The 16,701-nt window shown below is 46.8% G+C and overlaps 5 protein-coding genes across 5 annotated transcripts; 1 reads left to right on the top strand and 4 right to left on the bottom strand.

Annotated features, from left to right (window-relative positions):
* Positions 1 to 845: 845 nt before the first annotated feature.
* On the top strand, positions 846 to 1,996 carry LOC133835296 (mannose-P-dolichol utilization defect 1 protein homolog). The gene is made up of 2 exons (XM_062265292.1): positions 846 to 1,143; positions 1,204 to 1,996. Exons 1-2 carry the CDS (start codon positions 1,056 to 1,058, stop codon positions 1,872 to 1,874), a joined length of 759 nt encoding a protein of 252 aa, XP_062121276.1. The 5' UTR covers positions 846 to 1,055; the 3' UTR covers positions 1,875 to 1,996.
* Positions 1,871 to 2,627, bottom strand: LOC133835297 (inosine triphosphate pyrophosphatase). Its single transcript, XM_062265293.1, has 2 exons — positions 2,194 to 2,627; positions 1,871 to 2,136 (listed from the first exon to the last, which is right to left on the bottom strand). The coding sequence occupies exons 1-2, from the start codon at positions 2,625 to 2,627 to the stop codon at positions 2,004 to 2,006; spliced, it is 567 nt and encodes a 188-aa protein (XP_062121277.1). The 3' UTR covers positions 1,871 to 2,003.
* Positions 2,628 to 3,468: 841 nt separating this feature from the next.
* On the bottom strand, positions 3,469 to 11,519 carry LOC133837679 (serine/threonine-protein kinase ATR). The gene is made up of 6 exons (XM_062268525.1): positions 11,188 to 11,519; positions 8,883 to 11,136; positions 8,529 to 8,822; positions 7,942 to 8,470; positions 3,664 to 7,880; positions 3,469 to 3,600 (listed from the first exon to the last, which is right to left on the bottom strand). The coding sequence occupies exons 1-6, from the start codon at positions 11,412 to 11,414 to the stop codon at positions 3,475 to 3,477; spliced, it is 7,647 nt and encodes a 2,548-aa protein (XP_062124509.1). The 5' UTR covers positions 11,415 to 11,519; the 3' UTR covers positions 3,469 to 3,474.
* A 373-nt stretch (positions 11,520 to 11,892) lies between these two features.
* Positions 11,893 to 14,353, bottom strand: LOC133834918 (voltage-gated purine nucleotide uniporter SLC17A9). The gene is made up of 3 exons (XM_062264698.1): positions 13,750 to 14,353; positions 13,104 to 13,491; positions 11,893 to 13,044 (listed from the first exon to the last, which is right to left on the bottom strand). Exons 1-3 carry the CDS (start codon positions 13,815 to 13,817, stop codon positions 12,184 to 12,186), a joined length of 1,317 nt encoding a protein of 438 aa, XP_062120682.1. The 5' UTR covers positions 13,818 to 14,353; the 3' UTR covers positions 11,893 to 12,183.
* A 160-nt stretch (positions 14,354 to 14,513) lies between these two features.
* Positions 14,514 to 16,353, bottom strand: LOC133834915 (UBX domain-containing protein 7). Its single transcript, XM_062264695.1, has one exon. It carries the CDS (start codon positions 16,190 to 16,192, stop codon positions 14,666 to 14,668), a length of 1,527 nt encoding a protein of 508 aa, XP_062120679.1. The 5' UTR covers positions 16,193 to 16,353; the 3' UTR covers positions 14,514 to 14,665.
* Positions 16,354 to 16,701: the final 348 nt, after the last annotated feature.

The following is a 16,701-nucleotide window of genomic DNA, read 5'->3' as shown; positions in this document are numbered from 1 at the left end:
ACACATATTTGTGATAAGCCAATCTATCTAGCGATTAAGATTCAAGTATTTTTTTTGCGCGCTTATCGATGACTTTTGCTCGTTAAATTTATAATGGCTATTAATTGGTTATGAGCTGACTTAATTAGTTACAATTATCGTTATTTGCAATTATTTTCTGTAAATTTTGTGATAATTCACAAATTAAATAAAAAATTACTAAGCTAACTCTTAATTAAAACACAACATTTCTCTGGCAAATAACTATTTATAACGAAATTGTTTTAAAAACTTTATCGACAGCTAATCGACATCGTCCACTAGTTGTTCGTGACCGATAGCGTTTTGAAAAAATATTTCGCTGCTTATCGATTGATGATAGTAGTACAAAATGTATTGAAAGTAATCACAGCTATAGTGATAAGTAACGACTTACAAATGGCGCTCATCTCTATTACAGTTGTGTGTTAAACAAATGTCGTTAATTCATCCCAGCTAGTAACTTAAATTCACTCCTTATTGTTCATGAACATTTGCTCTATTTTTTATTTAAAATGCCATTTATAAATAGCAAATTAAAAATAAAATATATATAGCACAGCGGCAAATAAAGAAAAAAAAGAATACCAGCAGTGCACTTACGGTATATTTCGAGCTTCAGTTTTCTGGCATTTCAAAGCACTATTTCATTGCTGAGTTAAATACAAAAAGTGGTAAGCTCGGCAAACAATTTCTTTTGTTTTCAAAAAGTGGCGCTATGTTATACCCTTTTTTCGTAAACATCTTCAGGGGGGTGCCACCAACAACCAGTTTTGCATGTAAACTATTGTTTTAGATGGTATTTTTCTGAAAGACTCTTTATGGTCACACTGGCACATAGATATAAGAGTGTAGCAGGTGCGTGTGTATATTACGTGTAGTGTACGTTGCTATAGTTGCTTTCAATTTCATTGCGACTGTTCGTTAGTTCAATCGCGCACTATCAGCTCAGCGTTTACTAACGTTTAGATAAGAGCCGGCACTAACTACATTGCTGCACAAACACACTCACCGCGCAACTAGATAAATTACCAATTATGGCAGATATAATCAAAAAAGGTGCCCTCTTTCTCATGAGCCAAAAATGCTATGACAACTACGTTTTGGAACACAATTTTCTCGATGGTAAGTTTGTTGAAATGGATCATTAAACAGCTGTTACTATGAGTGTTTTTTTTATTGCAGTGCCATGCTTCAAGGCGCTGCTGAGCAAAGGTCTCGGCATTGGCATCATTGCCGGCTCGGTGCTGGTGAAAGTTCCGCAAGTGCTCAAGATTCTCAACAGCAAGTCGGGCGAAGGCATCAATCTGATCGGTGTTATGCTCGATCTGCTGGCCATCACATTCCACTTGTCCTACAACTTTATGAACGGTTATCCCTTCAGCTCATGGGGTGACAATACTTTCCTTGCTCTACAAACTGTAGCGATTGCTGCTCTCGTTCTCTTCTTTGGCGGTCGCAAACCACACGCTTTTATCTTTCTGCTGGCCTATGCGGGATTGCTGTACGTGCTGAACTCGGGCTTGACATCGATGGCCGTGCTGCTGACCATACAGAGTTGCAACATTCCTATTCTGCTGGTGGGCAAATTGTCCCAGGCGGTGACCAACTATAATGCCGGCTCCACAGGACAATTGTCGGCAGCGACGGTGATCATGATGTTTGCCGGCTCGCTGGCTCGCATCTTTACCTCGATTCAGGAGACTGGCGATCAGATGATTATCATTACGTTCTGCGCATCGACATTCGCCAATGGCGTCATACTCGCCCAGCTGTTGTACTACTGGAACAAGTCACCAGCGGGCGCCAAGAAGCAGGCGGCTGTCAAGAAGGCCAAGAGCAAGAAGGACAATTAAGCAACGAAGAGGCTGTTTGCTTTTACTCTAAACTACATTTAAACGTCAACGTTTTCTCGACATTATAGAACAAACTAGCAAGACACTAATTAAATGTAATGCTTAGCGCAATCCAATCCAAATCCAAAGTTAGCTCTGCTGGTCCTCGAAGTGCTTTTGCAGCAACGCCAAGGCGCGATAGCGATGCGAGATTGAATTCTTCTGGGGCTTGGGCAGTTGTGCATAGGTCAGATCAAAGCCCTTGGGCTGGAACACAGGATCCCTGTAATAATTGTTAAACTTAATATTTAAGTAGTTGTAAGATGAAATGCTTCCTCACCAGCCAAAGTCGCGCGGTCCACGTGGTTCAACGATGTCGCCTTCGGTGATGCCTTTGAAGATTTGTGGCTCAGCGCTGCTGTTTTCACAGTAGGCAAACGTGCAAATGGCTTGCGCCGATTTATCCTCCCAGCCGCTGAGCAAACGATACAATCCCTCTGGCTTAAGCTTCTCCAGAAACCATTTGATATAGGGACCGGGCAATCCTTCGAGTGCATTGAAGCACAGGCTGGTGTCCTCGATGAGCACTGGGCCATCCACGTGCTTGGCCGCCTCCTTGCACTTTATAACGGCAATCTCTTCGATCTCACCCTGCAGTTCGGGCAGATCGATCTTCTTGGAGACAATTGTGCGCGGGAAATTTGGCCCCAATATGGAAATTAGTTCCTCCAGCTTCTTGGCGTTGCCCGTAACAAAGGTAATTGGTTTCGACATGCTGTGCGTATTGTTGTCGTCAATTTAAATAAAGTGCGTAATCTGTGCTTATTATTGTCAACGAATCAACACGCGCTGCACCGCACACTTAACTAACGCGTCGTTATGCCGGCACTTGCGAAATCAGCTGTTTGGTCGCGCTATAAAACAGGGTTGTTATGCATTTGTATTTGAAATCCAATTTCGTTCCACTTGTTTGGCGCGTGTGGATTGTGTGTATTTAAATCCAATAAATTGTATACATATTGTAATTTATTCAATAATAATAATTTGTTAATATTCTAAATTATTTTTAATACCATTTTAATTTTGTTATATCAAATAAATATTTGGTCTAACGGTGGTTTGATGACATTTTAAAATTTGAGTAAAGGCTTCATCCTTGATTGTCCTTAAGGTAACTCTGAGTAAGAAATTATACAAGCAATCTCAATGCTTGAGGATTTCGAGTAATAATTAATAACAAATGAACTTTTTTTATAACATAATATAATAAGCTATGCACGTTTCTATCACATTCTTCGACAACTTCACAGGGTACATTGCTAGAATCGCATGGATAAATCGAATTGATGGGATCAAAGCCAGGATAACTTGACAACTACAAGGGCTATTGGGATGTTCTTTAGTAGGATGATAGCTCCAACTAATATGCTTAAAAATTGTGACTTCCCAGGAACAGTTCTTTTTTAATGTTCTTAAAAGTCGAAAAAGGATGTGGTTATTTTCGGAGGTAAGGCACTAAATGTGTGCTTCACAACTCTTGTTGGTTTCTTATTGTTATTTACTTAGATCTAAGGACTATATTAATTAACACATAACAATCGCAGCCAAATTATAAAATGCTTTAGAGGAATGCACCCCAGCCAATGTACATAGCCGCCAAATTATCCACTTTGGTAGCCTCGTTGATAAGGAAGTTCACCTGACCCTCAGTGGACAAGGGAATGCTGTTTGCCTGTTGCCGCTTGACCTGATTAAAAAAGATAAAGTATTAATAACATAGATAAAAAGAAACTTTCCATGTCACACTCACGTGTCCTTGCAGACGCTCTGCAATTCGCTTCACATCATTGGTGACCTTGGGATCCGTGAGTTCCGCTCCCGCTTTGTTCTTGCTCGCAGTGGACGCAGCGAGACGACTTTGTACTCCCAAATCATAGACAAAGGGACGCAACATTGACATTAGTGTCTTGGTTTCCTGTTTGAGCAGTCGCAGAGTAATCTCACAGCACTTGCGATAGCTGCCCTCCACACCCAAGGGTCCCATCGCTGTGATCATGTTGTGGGTGAGCCTAAAAGGCACCACTTCGGGATAAGCGAATGCTTCGCCCTGATTGAACAGGCAATTGAAATCCACATGCACCGCATCGCCATTGCGCTCATCAAACAATATATTCTCGCCATGCCGATCGCCCAGTCCCAAAATGTAGCCCACCATCGACATGACAGCCACTGTGCGAATGTAGGAATTTCTTGCTTCGTACCAACTATGCGGTGTGGTAAAGCGTTGCAGCAGCCACTCCTGAAACACCGGCGGATGAGCTGGCTGCAGCTGCTTTAGGAAAACATCCCGCTTACGCTCCGGAGTCTCCATTTGGGGCACGGCTAGCTGCTGCAGCTGGCGGCCGCTCATCACCTTCCCGCGTTGCGCATAGAGCGCAATGCAAATGCTACGATACGAGTTGAGATTGGGCAACCACTCAAGGAGTCCGCACTCCTCATTAAAGGGCAGCACAGCGTAAGTACGTATGTGAAGACGACGCTGACGCGCATGTGCATCCTGATGCAGATAGCGCTTCATTAGGCCATTAAATTCCATCAAACGCGCATCCTTGCGCAAATCATCCTTGGGCTTGACCATGATATCGTAGTCCTGTCCGTCACTGCAGCGTATTGTCAGCTTTTTAGGCCGTGCCGCCGAGCGCAGCACAAGTAGTTTCTCCTGAAAGCCGCTAATGTAGATCTGTTGATACGGAAACCAGTTGCTGGACGGCAGTTTCTCTTGCGTAATGCTTGAAGCATCTGGAGTGCAGCTCAAGCTAAACGCCGGTTGCATGTACTTCTCAAAGGGTAGCAGTATGTTGGAAAAGTTCGGTTGGCTGCAGAGCAACGTCAAGCGTTTGTCCAGATCGCTCAGCTTATAGGTTCGATCCAGCGTGACCTCCTTGTTGGTCACACCAATCAGTCGCTCCGTCAGGCTATTGAAGTCATTGAGCAGCCGCTCAAAAGTGGGATTTTGCAGCCGGGAATCGGTCAAGATGAGTTTGCAGCGCTTGATGCGATTGACGGCAGCGGACTTGAAGTGCGGCAACAACATCCACAGCGACTGTTGAGGATAATCAGTGATCAGCTTGATGATCACATTGCGCAGCACAGCAAATACATCCGGCGAGGGATGACAAAGGCGGCTCAGCATTTGCGAGTAGGCTGTGTAGAACATGGCCGTGGGCAAAGCGGTGCAGCAATTGTTGAGCAAATCGTTCATTTTGCGCACAAGCTCAGGGTATGTGGCGGATGTGCTTGGCGTGGCCGCCGTGTCTAGCCATAGACTGATGAGCCGTGGCATGGATTGATACACATGCTGATTGCCGTAGCGTAGGGATTTGGCATAGTTTAACATGATTTGCAGCAGCAGTTCCTCCTCCTCGCGACTGGATGAAGCAGCCGACGACGTTGTTGCCCCGCGCGCCTCTCGCATCTTCTCCAGAAACTGAGCCAACTGCACGTAACAGCGCTCGGATTGTCGCTGCACAGCGATAGCCTCCTGGAAGTACTTAAGTATGGCATCAGCGCATAGATTCATGGAGTCCGCGTTGTAAGTGGCCTGCAGATATTTGCCCTCAAAGTAGAGTTGTCTTTGCTCCTCAGGCAGCTGCTTTGTGTTGCCATCGCATTGCCTTTTGATAGTGTTGAGCTGTTCTTCCAGGTAGTTCATGGCCAGAACTTGATCCCCCTTTTGCCAAAGCAGCTTGGCGCGTTCCACAAACAGTCCAGATGGCTTGTAGGCTGAAGCCTTCATCAGATAAAGATGCGCACGCTGCAATTGTCCCGCATTGCGATTGATTTGTGCGCTCTGCAGCCAAATCTGCGCCAGTTGCGTTTGCAGCTGATTCTGCAGCGTGGCATGCGAGCCCAGTCGACGCTGCAGTTCCGCGAGAAGATTGCGACGAAAGCTATAAATGGGCTCCAGCACACGCAGCTGCGGTTGCACCACCTGCAGACGACATTGCCAGTCGTCAAAGTAATCGCGCATCAGTTGCTCTGCCTGCTGCTCCTCGGGCTGCTGTTGCAGCTGCTCCATCAACAGCTGACTGCACTGCAGCTCGTGCAGCATGTGCAGCTTAAGCACATGATCGTAGGCATGTGCATACGAATGCTGCTGCTGTGACGAGCAGCTTCTCAGCTGCTCCAGCACTGAGCCACGCATGCCATCCAGCAGGCCATCAAACTGCAGCTTCGTTGTTGTCTCTTCCCTTAAGGCAAGACAAGCTTTAGCGCATTGAGCATGCCAGTTCGGCGTGCAGCGCTTGCTGGCTTGCTCCAGTTCATCCAGCTCATCGTAGCTGCCCAGACGCCACAGCAGCTCCGCCTTGCACTCGCTGAAGTACTCATCCATGCGCTGATCCGACAAACGTTGCGCCAAACCATCGGCAATCAACAAAGCTGTCTTGGGCGTATCCATGCGTAGATATGCATCGACCATGGCGCGTATATGCGTCGGCTGCAGCTGCTCATTGCTGGTCAGCAGTTGCTCATAGCACGTAATCATGTCCTGCTGTCGCTCGACCAAACGATTCACTAGAATCTCTTGAGTAACGCTCATATCACAGCTGCGGGTTTGCACGGCGCCTTCCACAGAGTCAGCATCCATTAGACGCCCATAGATCTCCACCAGAAACGTAAATTGCTCCAGTAAAAGTTGTGACTTGTCGCCTGCTGCAATATATGCTTCTAGGTAGCGCAAGGCGCGTTCATATTCACCACAGTTGTAACTGGCACGCGCCACTTGCAGCTTATCCATGCTCTGCAGAAACTCATAGATTGCCTTATAGCTGCTGTCAACATCTTGAGGCGGCTTGCCGCTGGTGCTCATGCCATGCAGACGCTGCCACTCACGCAGCCAACGCTCCAGAAAGTCCAACAACTCGGCGCATAATTTACCCGCCAAACGTGATTGATCCTCTGGCTTGGAGGCGCTCTCTGGCTGCTCCATTGTTGACCTGTTGCCAGCGCCATATTTCCTCGACTCGAAAATCTTAACACCCTGCTCGCTAGCTGTCTTCGTTTGCTGCTGCTGCTGTGACAACTCATCGTTGGCTTGGAGCACGGCCTGAAATTCCTGTTCAATGTGTAGTCGCTGCTCCGCATTGCATTCCAAGAGCGCATGCAATAAAACATAAGGATAAAAAGTGCTCAACATATTTGTATCCCTGCGTATGCAAGGCTTATACGAACTGAGCAGATGACGCGTCTGCGCTGACTGCACATAATCCACCAGTCGAGTAGCCCACAAATAGGCCCACAGTTCGTAGGAATTCGCCGTGTAATGGCTGCCAAAGAGAGGCTGTTGCTTCAGCGTGTTGGGACGATTCGAGCAAATGTAGCAGGAGCTGAGCAACGGTTCCATAATTTCACGCATGCGCTGCGGTAACGATTGCCACAGTTGCAGCTTCTTTTGCTCCTTGGGCACAATGCCACACACCGCCAACGTCTCCTGTATGGCCAGCGCGAAGCTGTCCACGTGCTTGGTCTGCTGCTGGGACTGATATCCGCTGCAGAGTGCCGTTAAAGCGAGCACCGTAAAGTCATCCGTGAGCACACTCAAAGGCAACGCTTGTGCCGTCGCAAAATTGTAGTTGGACGGCAAGTAGCTGGCATCGATGGCACCCAATTGGCCCATGCACTTGGCCGATGCCAGCTGCAGCGAACGATCGTCGTGCTGACAGCCTGACATTAAGGTGTGCACCAGCTGCTCCATCAGCGGTTCCAGCGGCAGCGCATTGAGCAGCATTTGATTGAGTTGCTGGCGACGCCGGCCAAACAACTCGGCCAAATGCTCCAAGCCATAGACACGCACCTGCAGGCACTCGTTGCTGATTTGCTTGTGGAGAAAACGCAGCTGATCCAGCAGTGGCGTCGTCTCCTCCTGGCCAGCTGCAGGTCCCGCCAAGCAAAGCTGCGCCGTGTGCCGCCGAATGCAGTCGCGTATGGGCGACGAGACTTGCTCGAGATTCTCCAGAAAATAGAGATCTGCAAGACAGTAAAATGAAGTATTAAAACGTATTAAACGTAATCTCCACCAGCTACTCACCTTGTATGTAGTTGCCCAGCATCGCGGCATTGCGCAGTATAACGAATTCGTAAAGCTCATTCACCTGCTCCACGCTGTACTCCAACAGCGGCTGCAGTGTGGCTACAATGCGTCCAAGCGATGGACCCAGCTCCTGAATGTTGACCACATGCAGAAAGATGTGCCAAATATTTAGGCAGATGCGCTGCAGCTGTGGCTCCTTCAGCGTGTGCACAAAACTCAGCATAGCAATGATTTTGAAACGAAACTGCGTCACATGCTGTGGTCCCACGAAGCGCAAGATTTGCCCCAGACTGAGAAGCGTCTCCTCCTTGAGCAGTTTCTCAAACGACGGCTCCGAGAGGCAGCTCTCGAAGTATGTAATGACTCCCAGAATGCGCTCTGCAATGAAAGTGGCAAACTGCGCGTTGACTGCCTGACTGGACAGCTCCTCCTCGGCTCCCAGCGTCATCTGGAGAAGGCTCTGAAAGGAACGCATCACAAAGGTGGGATTGCGATTGAAATAGATGAGCAGCTCGGCCACAGTTTGCTGCAGGAGAGTTTAATTATTATTTATATATATTCGTAATTAAGAACTCTTAACTCACCTTGACATCGGCATTCATAAGCTGCTGCAGCGAGGACTTTGTGCAGCTAGCAACGAGCTCAATGCAGCGATTCGCGATCTCCGGCTGCTCGGTTAGATATACATGAGTGTAGAGCCTTAGAAAAGAGATGGAGAAGAGTGCCGAAATTGGTTTTCCCAGCTGTTTGGACATAAGCACAAAGACGCCTTTGCAGCGTGGCTCGCGTATGCAATAAGGCAGCACCAAAGTGGTCAGCAAGCGATGATACTTGCAGATGAACTCCTGCACACAAGAGAAGCCCAGCATCTTGGAGAGCTAATGAAAGGAGAAACGAAATGAATTGGTTGAGAAATCAAAAGTAAAAGAAATACTTACAGCTCGCAGAGAGCGTGTAAAACGCACGCCTTCATTGAGATATGCATGCAAGGCAAGCTGTACAACAAGAGCCACAGCATCGCGCTTATACCAGTTCCAAAGGGTTAAGGGCTGCAGTCCATGATTGGCGCACAGTTGACACGCCGCTAGAACCGCCTCCTGAGCAACCAGTGAACGCGTGTGCACCAGCAAATAGAACGTCATCTTGAACCAATGAAAGAGCCAAAGCTCATCGAGCTGCTGATGCGCAGAGCAGACAATCAAGCGTAGCCAGAATCGTTGCTCTGACTCACTCTGTGCCTCCAGTGGCTTGCCGAGTATGTTCACTATGGATGTAAGTACATGTTTACCCAGCTGCAGCATAAAATCCGAGGATTGAGCTGAGAGCACGGGCACCAAGCGCTCAAAGCTACGCAGATTGAGCGACTGTGGATTGGATGACTCTTTAAGCAGGCGCAGACAATGCGTTGGCTCCAATTGTATTAAATCTAAATGATGACTGATGAAGCCACACTTTGGTTTGAACATCACGGCAGCTGCCAGATCCGGCAAGTTGGAAGCATTGAGTTTCAGGCCGCTGGAACGACAGCAACCCAAATAGATTCCAGGCAGCTCGGCTGGCAATGGCGCGCACTTCGCGCAGTGTAAAACAATGCGCTGCTCCACTTGAAAGACATGCGCAGCGCCCGCTTGCTGTGTGCAGAGCAGCAGACGCAACACGCTGGCCAAACTATCATCGTCAGCATCGTCATCTCTGATCTTCAGGCGTGGCAACGCTTGCAGCAGCTGCGCCGCCTTGATGTAACCAGCCACATAGAGCTGCGGCAGTTGCGTACAAAACCGTTGCCTCAACTCCAAGTGCTCCTCGTTGAGCAGCCTTAGATGCTGCTGCGTGTAGTAGCTTTGCAGCTGTGTGTGTGCGCTTGACGGTGTCTCAAGGCGCAGCGTGGACAAGGCTTGCAAAGCTGGCAGCGGTTGCTGCAACGTCATGCCCAGCAGCTGTTGTTGTGTGTGCGGTTTGAGCTGTAAGCGTATGCAGTTCAATTGCAGCATCTGTGCGCTAATCTCCACGAGCTGAGTGCTTGCGCTACTGCATTGCGGCTGCTCCAGCAACTGCAGACACATCTGATTCCAATTGGCAGCCATTGGCAGGTGCAGCTCGTGTTGCAGTGGCAAGGAAGCTAACAGTTGGGAATGCAACGCTTCTGTGCTGATTTTGACGACTTCTTGTTGTTGCTGCAACAGTAGCAGTTGTTCCATTTGCTTAAGTGCACGCAGCAACTGTAGCAGCAGCGGTATTTCAGCGGGTGAAGGTTTCTGCAGCAACTCCAGCAAACGTAGATTGAGATTTCCTAAGATCAAGTCGCTTACTGCTTTGTTATGTACAGCCAGCACAGCGAGGAGCGGCAAGAGTTCGTTGGGCAATCGCTGCCACTCGCAGAGCAGCAGTCTCGTGGTTTGCGACGGCAGCTGTTGACTCTCGCCACTCTGTTGCAACTTGTGCTGCAGATAAACGCTCAGAGTTTCCAGCAAACTAGCGCCCCAAGCGTTGTCCTGTTTGTGCCGCAGCAGCTCATGCAACATTTGGCAGCTTAGCTCCAGACTCTCAGGATCCGGCAGCTGTTGTGGCTGTAACAACTCGAGCAGCTGCTCTGTGTGGTTTGCCAGCAAATCCATTTGCTGCGATGTCATGCATTGGGCAGCCAAGAAGCGACTGCAAAGACTCCACAACATGGACGTGGCACGCAACGTCAGGCATGCATAGTGCGCCACCTCCGGCTGCGTCTGCCAGGTGTGTTCGGTTTGTGCCTTTAGAACCGCATGACAGTAACCCAATGCCGTCAGTTTCGTGTCCATGTTGAACTCTTTAAAGCAAAGCAGCGCCTGCTGCAGACTCTCCACAAACTGTTTTCCGTGAGTGGCGTGGGCAATGTGATGGGCATGCTGCAGCACAAGCAGCAGATACTTGGCCAAGGCATCGCTGTGTTCCAATTGCACTGAGATCACCTCAAAACTGCAATCAGTATCGAATTCCTGCAGAACGCTGATGTCGCCTTTAAAAATACGCAAGTGCAGCAAACGCGCTTCCTTGTCATTCTTGCCAGGACTGGTGTAGTCAAAGGCACTCATAAGATCATGCAGCTGCTGCAGTGCATCTAAATAAGCGATGATGATTCCTTTGTAGAGCTTGGGATGATTGCACCAGCAGGACGTGAGCAGCTTTTGCTGCAGCTGGACGTTCTTCAGACATTGCCTGGAATATAGCAATTAGTAACTATTTATAGATAAAATTATATTGACACACCCCTCGTCCTTACACTCATTGAGACACACGGAAAGTTTGTTGAGCAGCCACAGCAGAAAAATGTCCTGGAATTCATTTTGCAATTCATCCATCGACGAACAGCTAATGAGACTTGGATCCTGACAGAGTATATCGTCCACCACATGATACACCGCCGACAAATTGGCTTTATTGCGATTTACCAAATTATACAACAATTTCCACATATCTTTGCGACGACCCGTCATTTTTATGCACGGAATTTCTTTGATTTAACTTTTAAAATGCAAATGTTTGAGGCGCACGCAGCCGGCGCCGGCAAATCGACTGGCGTTGCCAGACTTACATACAACCAACTGTTGCTTCAAAGTGGCTTTGTTCAACACTATACATAAACTGCGTTGCCTGATCAAGTACAGCGAATATACGGAAAATACCGAACAAAAAATACCTTTCAATTGACGCGCCATTTATCTCGTTTCAAATTTAATATTGCGGATTTTAATTGTGAATAATTAATATATTGCGAACGTGCTAATTTCGCTTTGCAATCGCAAACTAAAAAATTGGTTCCAATAAATTGCAATGCGTAAAATAAATAACAAATTAATTTTACACAATTTCCTCATTCTATTGCTCTTACAACTGTTTGCAAATAAATTGAACATATTGATAACACTACAAATAATGAAAAATCTGTTTTAATTTTGAAGAAACTGCAATTAATCTCATTTTGTTTATCACTAACATTGTCTGACATTTAAAAAATACAATTTCCGACTTGCGCTGATTGACAACGAGCTTTAATGGGTTTTGTTTTTATCATTATCTTTAGTTTCGTGGCATGCGTCATATATAGTGTATATATGTTCAATTTATGGGTTATTTGAACTTATCACGCTAGCAGCAATTTGCTTTTGTTCTATCTTAAACTATTTACACATTTGCAATAAATACTATTGATTCTGCCTTCTTTTTGGAGATGGAGAATTTGTCCAGAGAATGTTCAGTTGCTTCTTATACAATCGCCTCAGCCGAGCCAAAGACTAGGAATATGATCCAACCAATCAGATTAATGCCAGCCGCTGCACTAAATACCATCGGCCAACTCTGCGTCAATTCGAGAATGTGTCCCGCAAGATAGACTCCCAAGAATCCTGGTATGGCGCCCACTGTGTTCATCAGTCCAAAAACGCTGCCCGAATGCAGTGGAGCCAAATCCTGCGGATTCACGGTAACTGCATTATTGTGGAACCCGGTGCCGCCAATGATGATGGTCATACAGATGAGTGCTGTATGGAAATCTGTTGTGCGACTCATCACAAACAATGCTGCATTCTGTGCAGCAAAGCAGCAGCTTTGTATCAACTTGCGCACCGTCGTCGTGGACCATTCCCTGGCTATCAACCGCGTAGTTAGGTATTTGGCAAAGAAGGTGCAGGGCGGTAACGCCAGCCAAGGTATCATGTTGACTACCCAGCCCTTGGCATGTGGAAAGCCATCGTGGAAGTAGGTGGGCAACCACGAGAGCAGCACAAAGAAGCAGTTCATCTCGCAGGCATGCGTCAGCACACAGGCCCAAAAGGATAAACGGCTGAAGTAGCGCAACCAGGGCACCGTGGTCTCCGCTGGCGTTTTGTTGGCACACAAACGCGCCGGCGTCGCAATGTTGATGATCCGATTGCGTTCGCCAGCCATGGCATAGTAGCGCAGGACCAGCGCCCAGGCAAAGCCCATTAACCCAATCACTCGAAAGACATACGACCAGCCGAAATAATCGAGCACAAAGGAGCCCATAATGCCAGTGAGAAGCGTGCCCATCGCGGAACCCGAGGTGAGTAGTCCGAAAAAGCTGCTACGCTCATTCTGGCAGAGATTCTATAAAATAGAGAATGATATTTAAATAATAGAAGCACTAAATTTGTTGGCAAACTCACCTGGCTGGTCAGACTGATCATACTAGGAAAATGAACGCCCTGCAAGGCGCCATTCAAGATGCGTATGGTGACAATTAAAGGTATCGCATAGCTCTTAACGGACGCCGCCGACCAGATGATGGTGGGCATAAGAAAGGTAATGACGGACCAACCTAAAGCAGCCAACAATATTACACGCTGTCCGCCAAAACGATCGCTAAAATAGCCGCCCAGCACCTGAGTCAACGTATAACCCCAGAAGAAAGAGCTTAGCACGGTACCGGAGTCTGTTTTGCTCCATTTTTGTGCGGCAGCTACGGCGGGGACAAGCAGCGGCATAGTTGTCCTGGTGGAGTACAACATACAGGTGCCCGTCAAGAGGGTGATGAACCAAACACGCTTCTCGTGCCTGCAAACAAGTTTTAAAATAAATCAATTAAAGTTGGAGAACTGAGCAAGTTGAGAATTTGTTGAACTTGTTTCGTTGAGATGTAACAGTTAATAAGTGAGATGTAATCTTACACCAATGTTAACTTCCAATTTTACAGATTAACTATCTGACGGATACTTGAACGGACGGACAGAAGAAAAAAGACAACTATTCTCTCTTATGCCATATTTCGCAATCCTTTTGTGGGTACCCGGTATACAGTTGCCCCGCACTCACCTCGTCCATATGTTTTGTGTGTCCACAAGTTCGCCGCGCAGCAGCGAATATTTCAGCTTCTCGTCCATTATGTGCGTGTGTTTACTGTTTACTGTTATTGTGTAGTTGTGTTGTGTTGATGGATGGTTCTATTCTTCCTCCTTCTTCTACTGATTATTGCACGCCCCTCTCACGGAAAACATGTTAATGCCAGCATTTGGTTTTTGTTTTATATTTTTATCAGACACCTAATTCGTTGCGGGTTTTGTGATTATTTACACAATTTTGTACGTGGCGAGTTTTCTGCTTGGCATTAAACGGGCATCTAATGAATTTATACTCTGATTTATTCGGGATTGTCGACCCGTTAATGCGCTACTTGGAAACGAATATTTACAAGGATTGTTTATATACTCTACAAATAAATTATTATTGTACGATTTTACAGCAACATTTAACCATTTTTACAACTTTAGTTTCATTCAGAACTTTATTAATTTGCCGCTGTTTTGCTGTAGTATTGAAATGCCTGTGGAAGCGCATGCATGGCCTTGCCACACTAGCGTTTGGCGAAAACATATGTTGTGAGCGTTGCCAGCTTATGAAAAATAAAAACGAAATTGTAAATGTCTTGCCATTTAATTAGCCAGACGACACAAATATTCGCGCGCATTTAAAAAAATTAAGTATATAAACTACATTTCCGATTCTTGATAATTCACTCAAACAATTCAGAATTTGTAGTGTCTCCAACAATATAAATATTGAATTTTGGCATGGGCAACTTCAATTTGATGATTTTTATTCAATGCTGTTTCACTTAAAATTATTTTTAGCAATATATTAATGTGCTTAATTCATGTGGAGTAGAAGACAGGAAAGGGCGTTGGAGACAGAATGACAGATAGTTTAAAATAAATATGAATCATGTGCAAATCTATTCGTCAAGCGTGAGATGCACATTTGCGGAGGGATGCAGTCCCAATTCTTTGAGCGTAGACTCATTATGCTCCATCTCCAGGGACTTGCGTGGAAAGGCACAGATTAACTTGTAACCCTCCAGCGGTATGTGCTTGTGCGTTTGCCTTATATAGAGACGCAAGGTCTTAAGTTTCGTATCCGACGGCCAACGCAACTGGACAACTTCATCCGAGCCGCTGGAGTTCAGGAGACGCAACTTAAGTGCCGTTAACTCCTCCAACTGAGTGCCCAGCTGGGTTTCATAAGAGATGGCAATACCTTTGATCTCATCCTCATCGAATTCCTCGAGACTCTCGCAATCGCTATTGGCCGCAGCGTTGGAATTGCTCCCGGATTTCGTTGGTGCGCTGTTGCCGCCGCCGCCATTCTCATTCATGGAATTCTTAATGGCTAGCTCAAGTTGCTCCTCCTCGGTGAGCTCCAGCAGACGTGCACGTTTCTTGGGCGTGCCTGCTGTCGATGAGGAGCATGAAGCTGCTCCCTCCTCTAACTCATCGTCATCGTCATCGATTTGAATGGCCGCTCGCTTCGAAGTGCTCGCCTCCTCCAGCGAAAAGTCGCGATGATCACGCAGAAATTGCCGTAAGTCAGGCAATACATTCTGCTGATTGGGCTCGGGACTGCGCCAAACTTCTTCCCCGGTTCGTGGATCGATGACACATAAATACGGCAGCTTAGCGCAATGATAGAAGGCGACAAAACGTCGACCTTCGGAGCTATCGTCATCCACCTGCCAGAGCACAAATTGCCTGCGAACTAGTTGCTTTAGGTCCTTGCTGCTCCAGACATCACGATTCATGGTCTGCGATTGAAAGTTATCACTCTGCACATTTACTAGCAGCCAGCGTTCACGTTTGCTGGCAAATTCGCGAGCCGCCGCCAATGAGCCCGAATACAGAATATCAGTGGGCGGCCGGAAGAGATCACCAAGGCGGGATGAGGTCGAGTTGGAGCTAGAGCTAGCTGCACTAGACCGATGGCTGTTGAGCAGCGCCTGGCCAGCTACAACCATTTGAGCGGAACGCTCACGACGCCGACGATGTGTGCTAGCATCGGAGTAGAGGCCCGTCGCCTGCAATTGTTCCTCCATTAAGGCGCCCTCTCGTGCAAAGTCCCGTAGTGGACAGACTTTTACGCGCTGCGTCATACGAGACAAGCGACTGCTGTTGCTGCTGCTGCCGGACGCAAAAAAATTGTCATCCTCCGGTAGAAGCAGCTGTTCGCGCACGGGAGCAATGGGAGCACGCACTTCGTCATCGTCCTGGATGGCAGCACTGGACGAAGTGGAGGCAGTGCCGCCGCCTGCAGCAGCAGCGGTGGCAGAGCTGCCACCTTGTTCGAAAAACAATGCAACTGCTGCAGCGACATCGTTGGCACAGGCTCCCAGGTAATGTTTGGCCTCATCGGCTGTGCAGGCGGTAACTTCGACCACGCGCTCGACTAGTTCGTCCACAGAAGCAACCACTGCATCGCCACTCGACATTGCACAGTTTCGCGCACTGAGTCAATCGAATGGATACCAATTGATTTCTTCTATATCACAAACAGACAAGCTTTTAATTTTTGACAGTAGTAGCTGCAGTATGCTGTGTGAAACGCAAAATGTATGCAAGCTTGTAGTGCTGTGTAATGCTTGTTTTCAGTACTGAATAAAAAAGTAGTAGTATTATTTTGTTTTGGTATAATCGATAATATCGATAATTCCTGCTTCGAGCTGAGTGTTGTTATTTCGACTATAGAGTTAACATATGTTAGCAACAGTTAAATTCAAAATATACAAAAGTGCACACACCAATGTTATTGAAGATTTGTATATCTACACATTGATTTTACATTAAAAATAATTAACATTTTTATAGGACATCCCAACATCGCATATAGTCGATCTGTAACATGGAAGATTTTGTTAACTGTTGTTTAAATCTATCAATAAAAAAATTTCCAAGAATTGCGTCGACAATGTCATACGATAATGAAAACTTATTTTAATTT

This window comes from Drosophila sulfurigaster, chromosome 2L (genome assembly GCF_023558435.1).
Source record: "Drosophila sulfurigaster albostrigata strain 15112-1811.04 chromosome 2L, ASM2355843v2, whole genome shotgun sequence".
NCBI classification, from domain to species: domain Eukaryota; kingdom Metazoa; phylum Arthropoda; class Insecta; order Diptera; family Drosophilidae; genus Drosophila; species Drosophila sulfurigaster.
Note: the sequence above shows the minus strand (reverse complement) of the source record. Positions and strands in the feature narration are given on the sequence as shown.

What these genes read in the sequence shown, in the direction of transcription:
- LOC133835296 (XM_062265292.1), top strand. Translation starts at nt 1,056, where the DNA reads ATGGCAGATATAATCAAAAAAGGTGCCCTCTTTCTCATGAGCCAAAAA. An exon ending in GGAACACAATTTTCTCGATG is followed by an intron (nt 1,144 to 1,203) that starts GTAAGTTTGTTG and finishes TTTTTATTGCAG; the next exon opens with TGCCATGCTTCAAGGCGCTG.
- LOC133835297 (XM_062265293.1), bottom strand. Translation starts at nt 2,627, where the DNA reads ATGTCGAAACCAATTACCTTTGTTACGGGCAACGCCAAGAAGCTGGAG. An exon ending in GGACCGCGCGACTTTGGCTG is followed by an intron (nt 2,137 to 2,193) that starts GTGAGGAAGCAT and finishes CAATTATTACAG; the next exon opens with GGATCCTGTGTTCCAGCCCA.
- LOC133837679 (XM_062268525.1), bottom strand. Translation starts at nt 11,414, where the DNA reads ATGACGGGTCGTCGCAAAGATATGTGGAAATTGTTGTATAATTTGGTA. An exon ending in AATGAGTGTAAGGACGAGGG is followed by an intron (nt 11,137 to 11,187) that starts GTGTGTCAATAT and finishes GCTATATTCCAG; the next exon opens with GCAATGTCTGAAGAACGTCC. An exon ending in TTACACGCTCTCTGCGAGCT is followed by an intron (nt 8,823 to 8,882) that starts GTAAGTATTTCT and finishes TCCTTTCATTAG; the next exon opens with CTCTCCAAGATGCTGGGCTT.
- LOC133834918 (XM_062264698.1), bottom strand. Translation starts at nt 13,817, where the DNA reads ATGGACGAGAAGCTGAAATATTCGCTGCTGCGCGGCGAACTTGTGGAC. An exon ending in ACACAAAACATATGGACGAG is followed by an intron (nt 13,492 to 13,749) that starts GTGAGTGCGGGG and finishes ACTTGTTTGCAG; the next exon opens with GCACGAGAAGCGTGTTTGGT. An exon ending in TGATCAGTCTGACCAGCCAG is followed by an intron (nt 13,045 to 13,103) that starts GTGAGTTTGCCA and finishes TCTATTTTATAG; the next exon opens with AATCTCTGCCAGAATGAGCG.
- LOC133834915 (XM_062264695.1), bottom strand. Translation starts at nt 16,192, where the DNA reads ATGTCGAGTGGCGATGCAGTGGTTGCTTCTGTGGACGAACTAGTCGAG.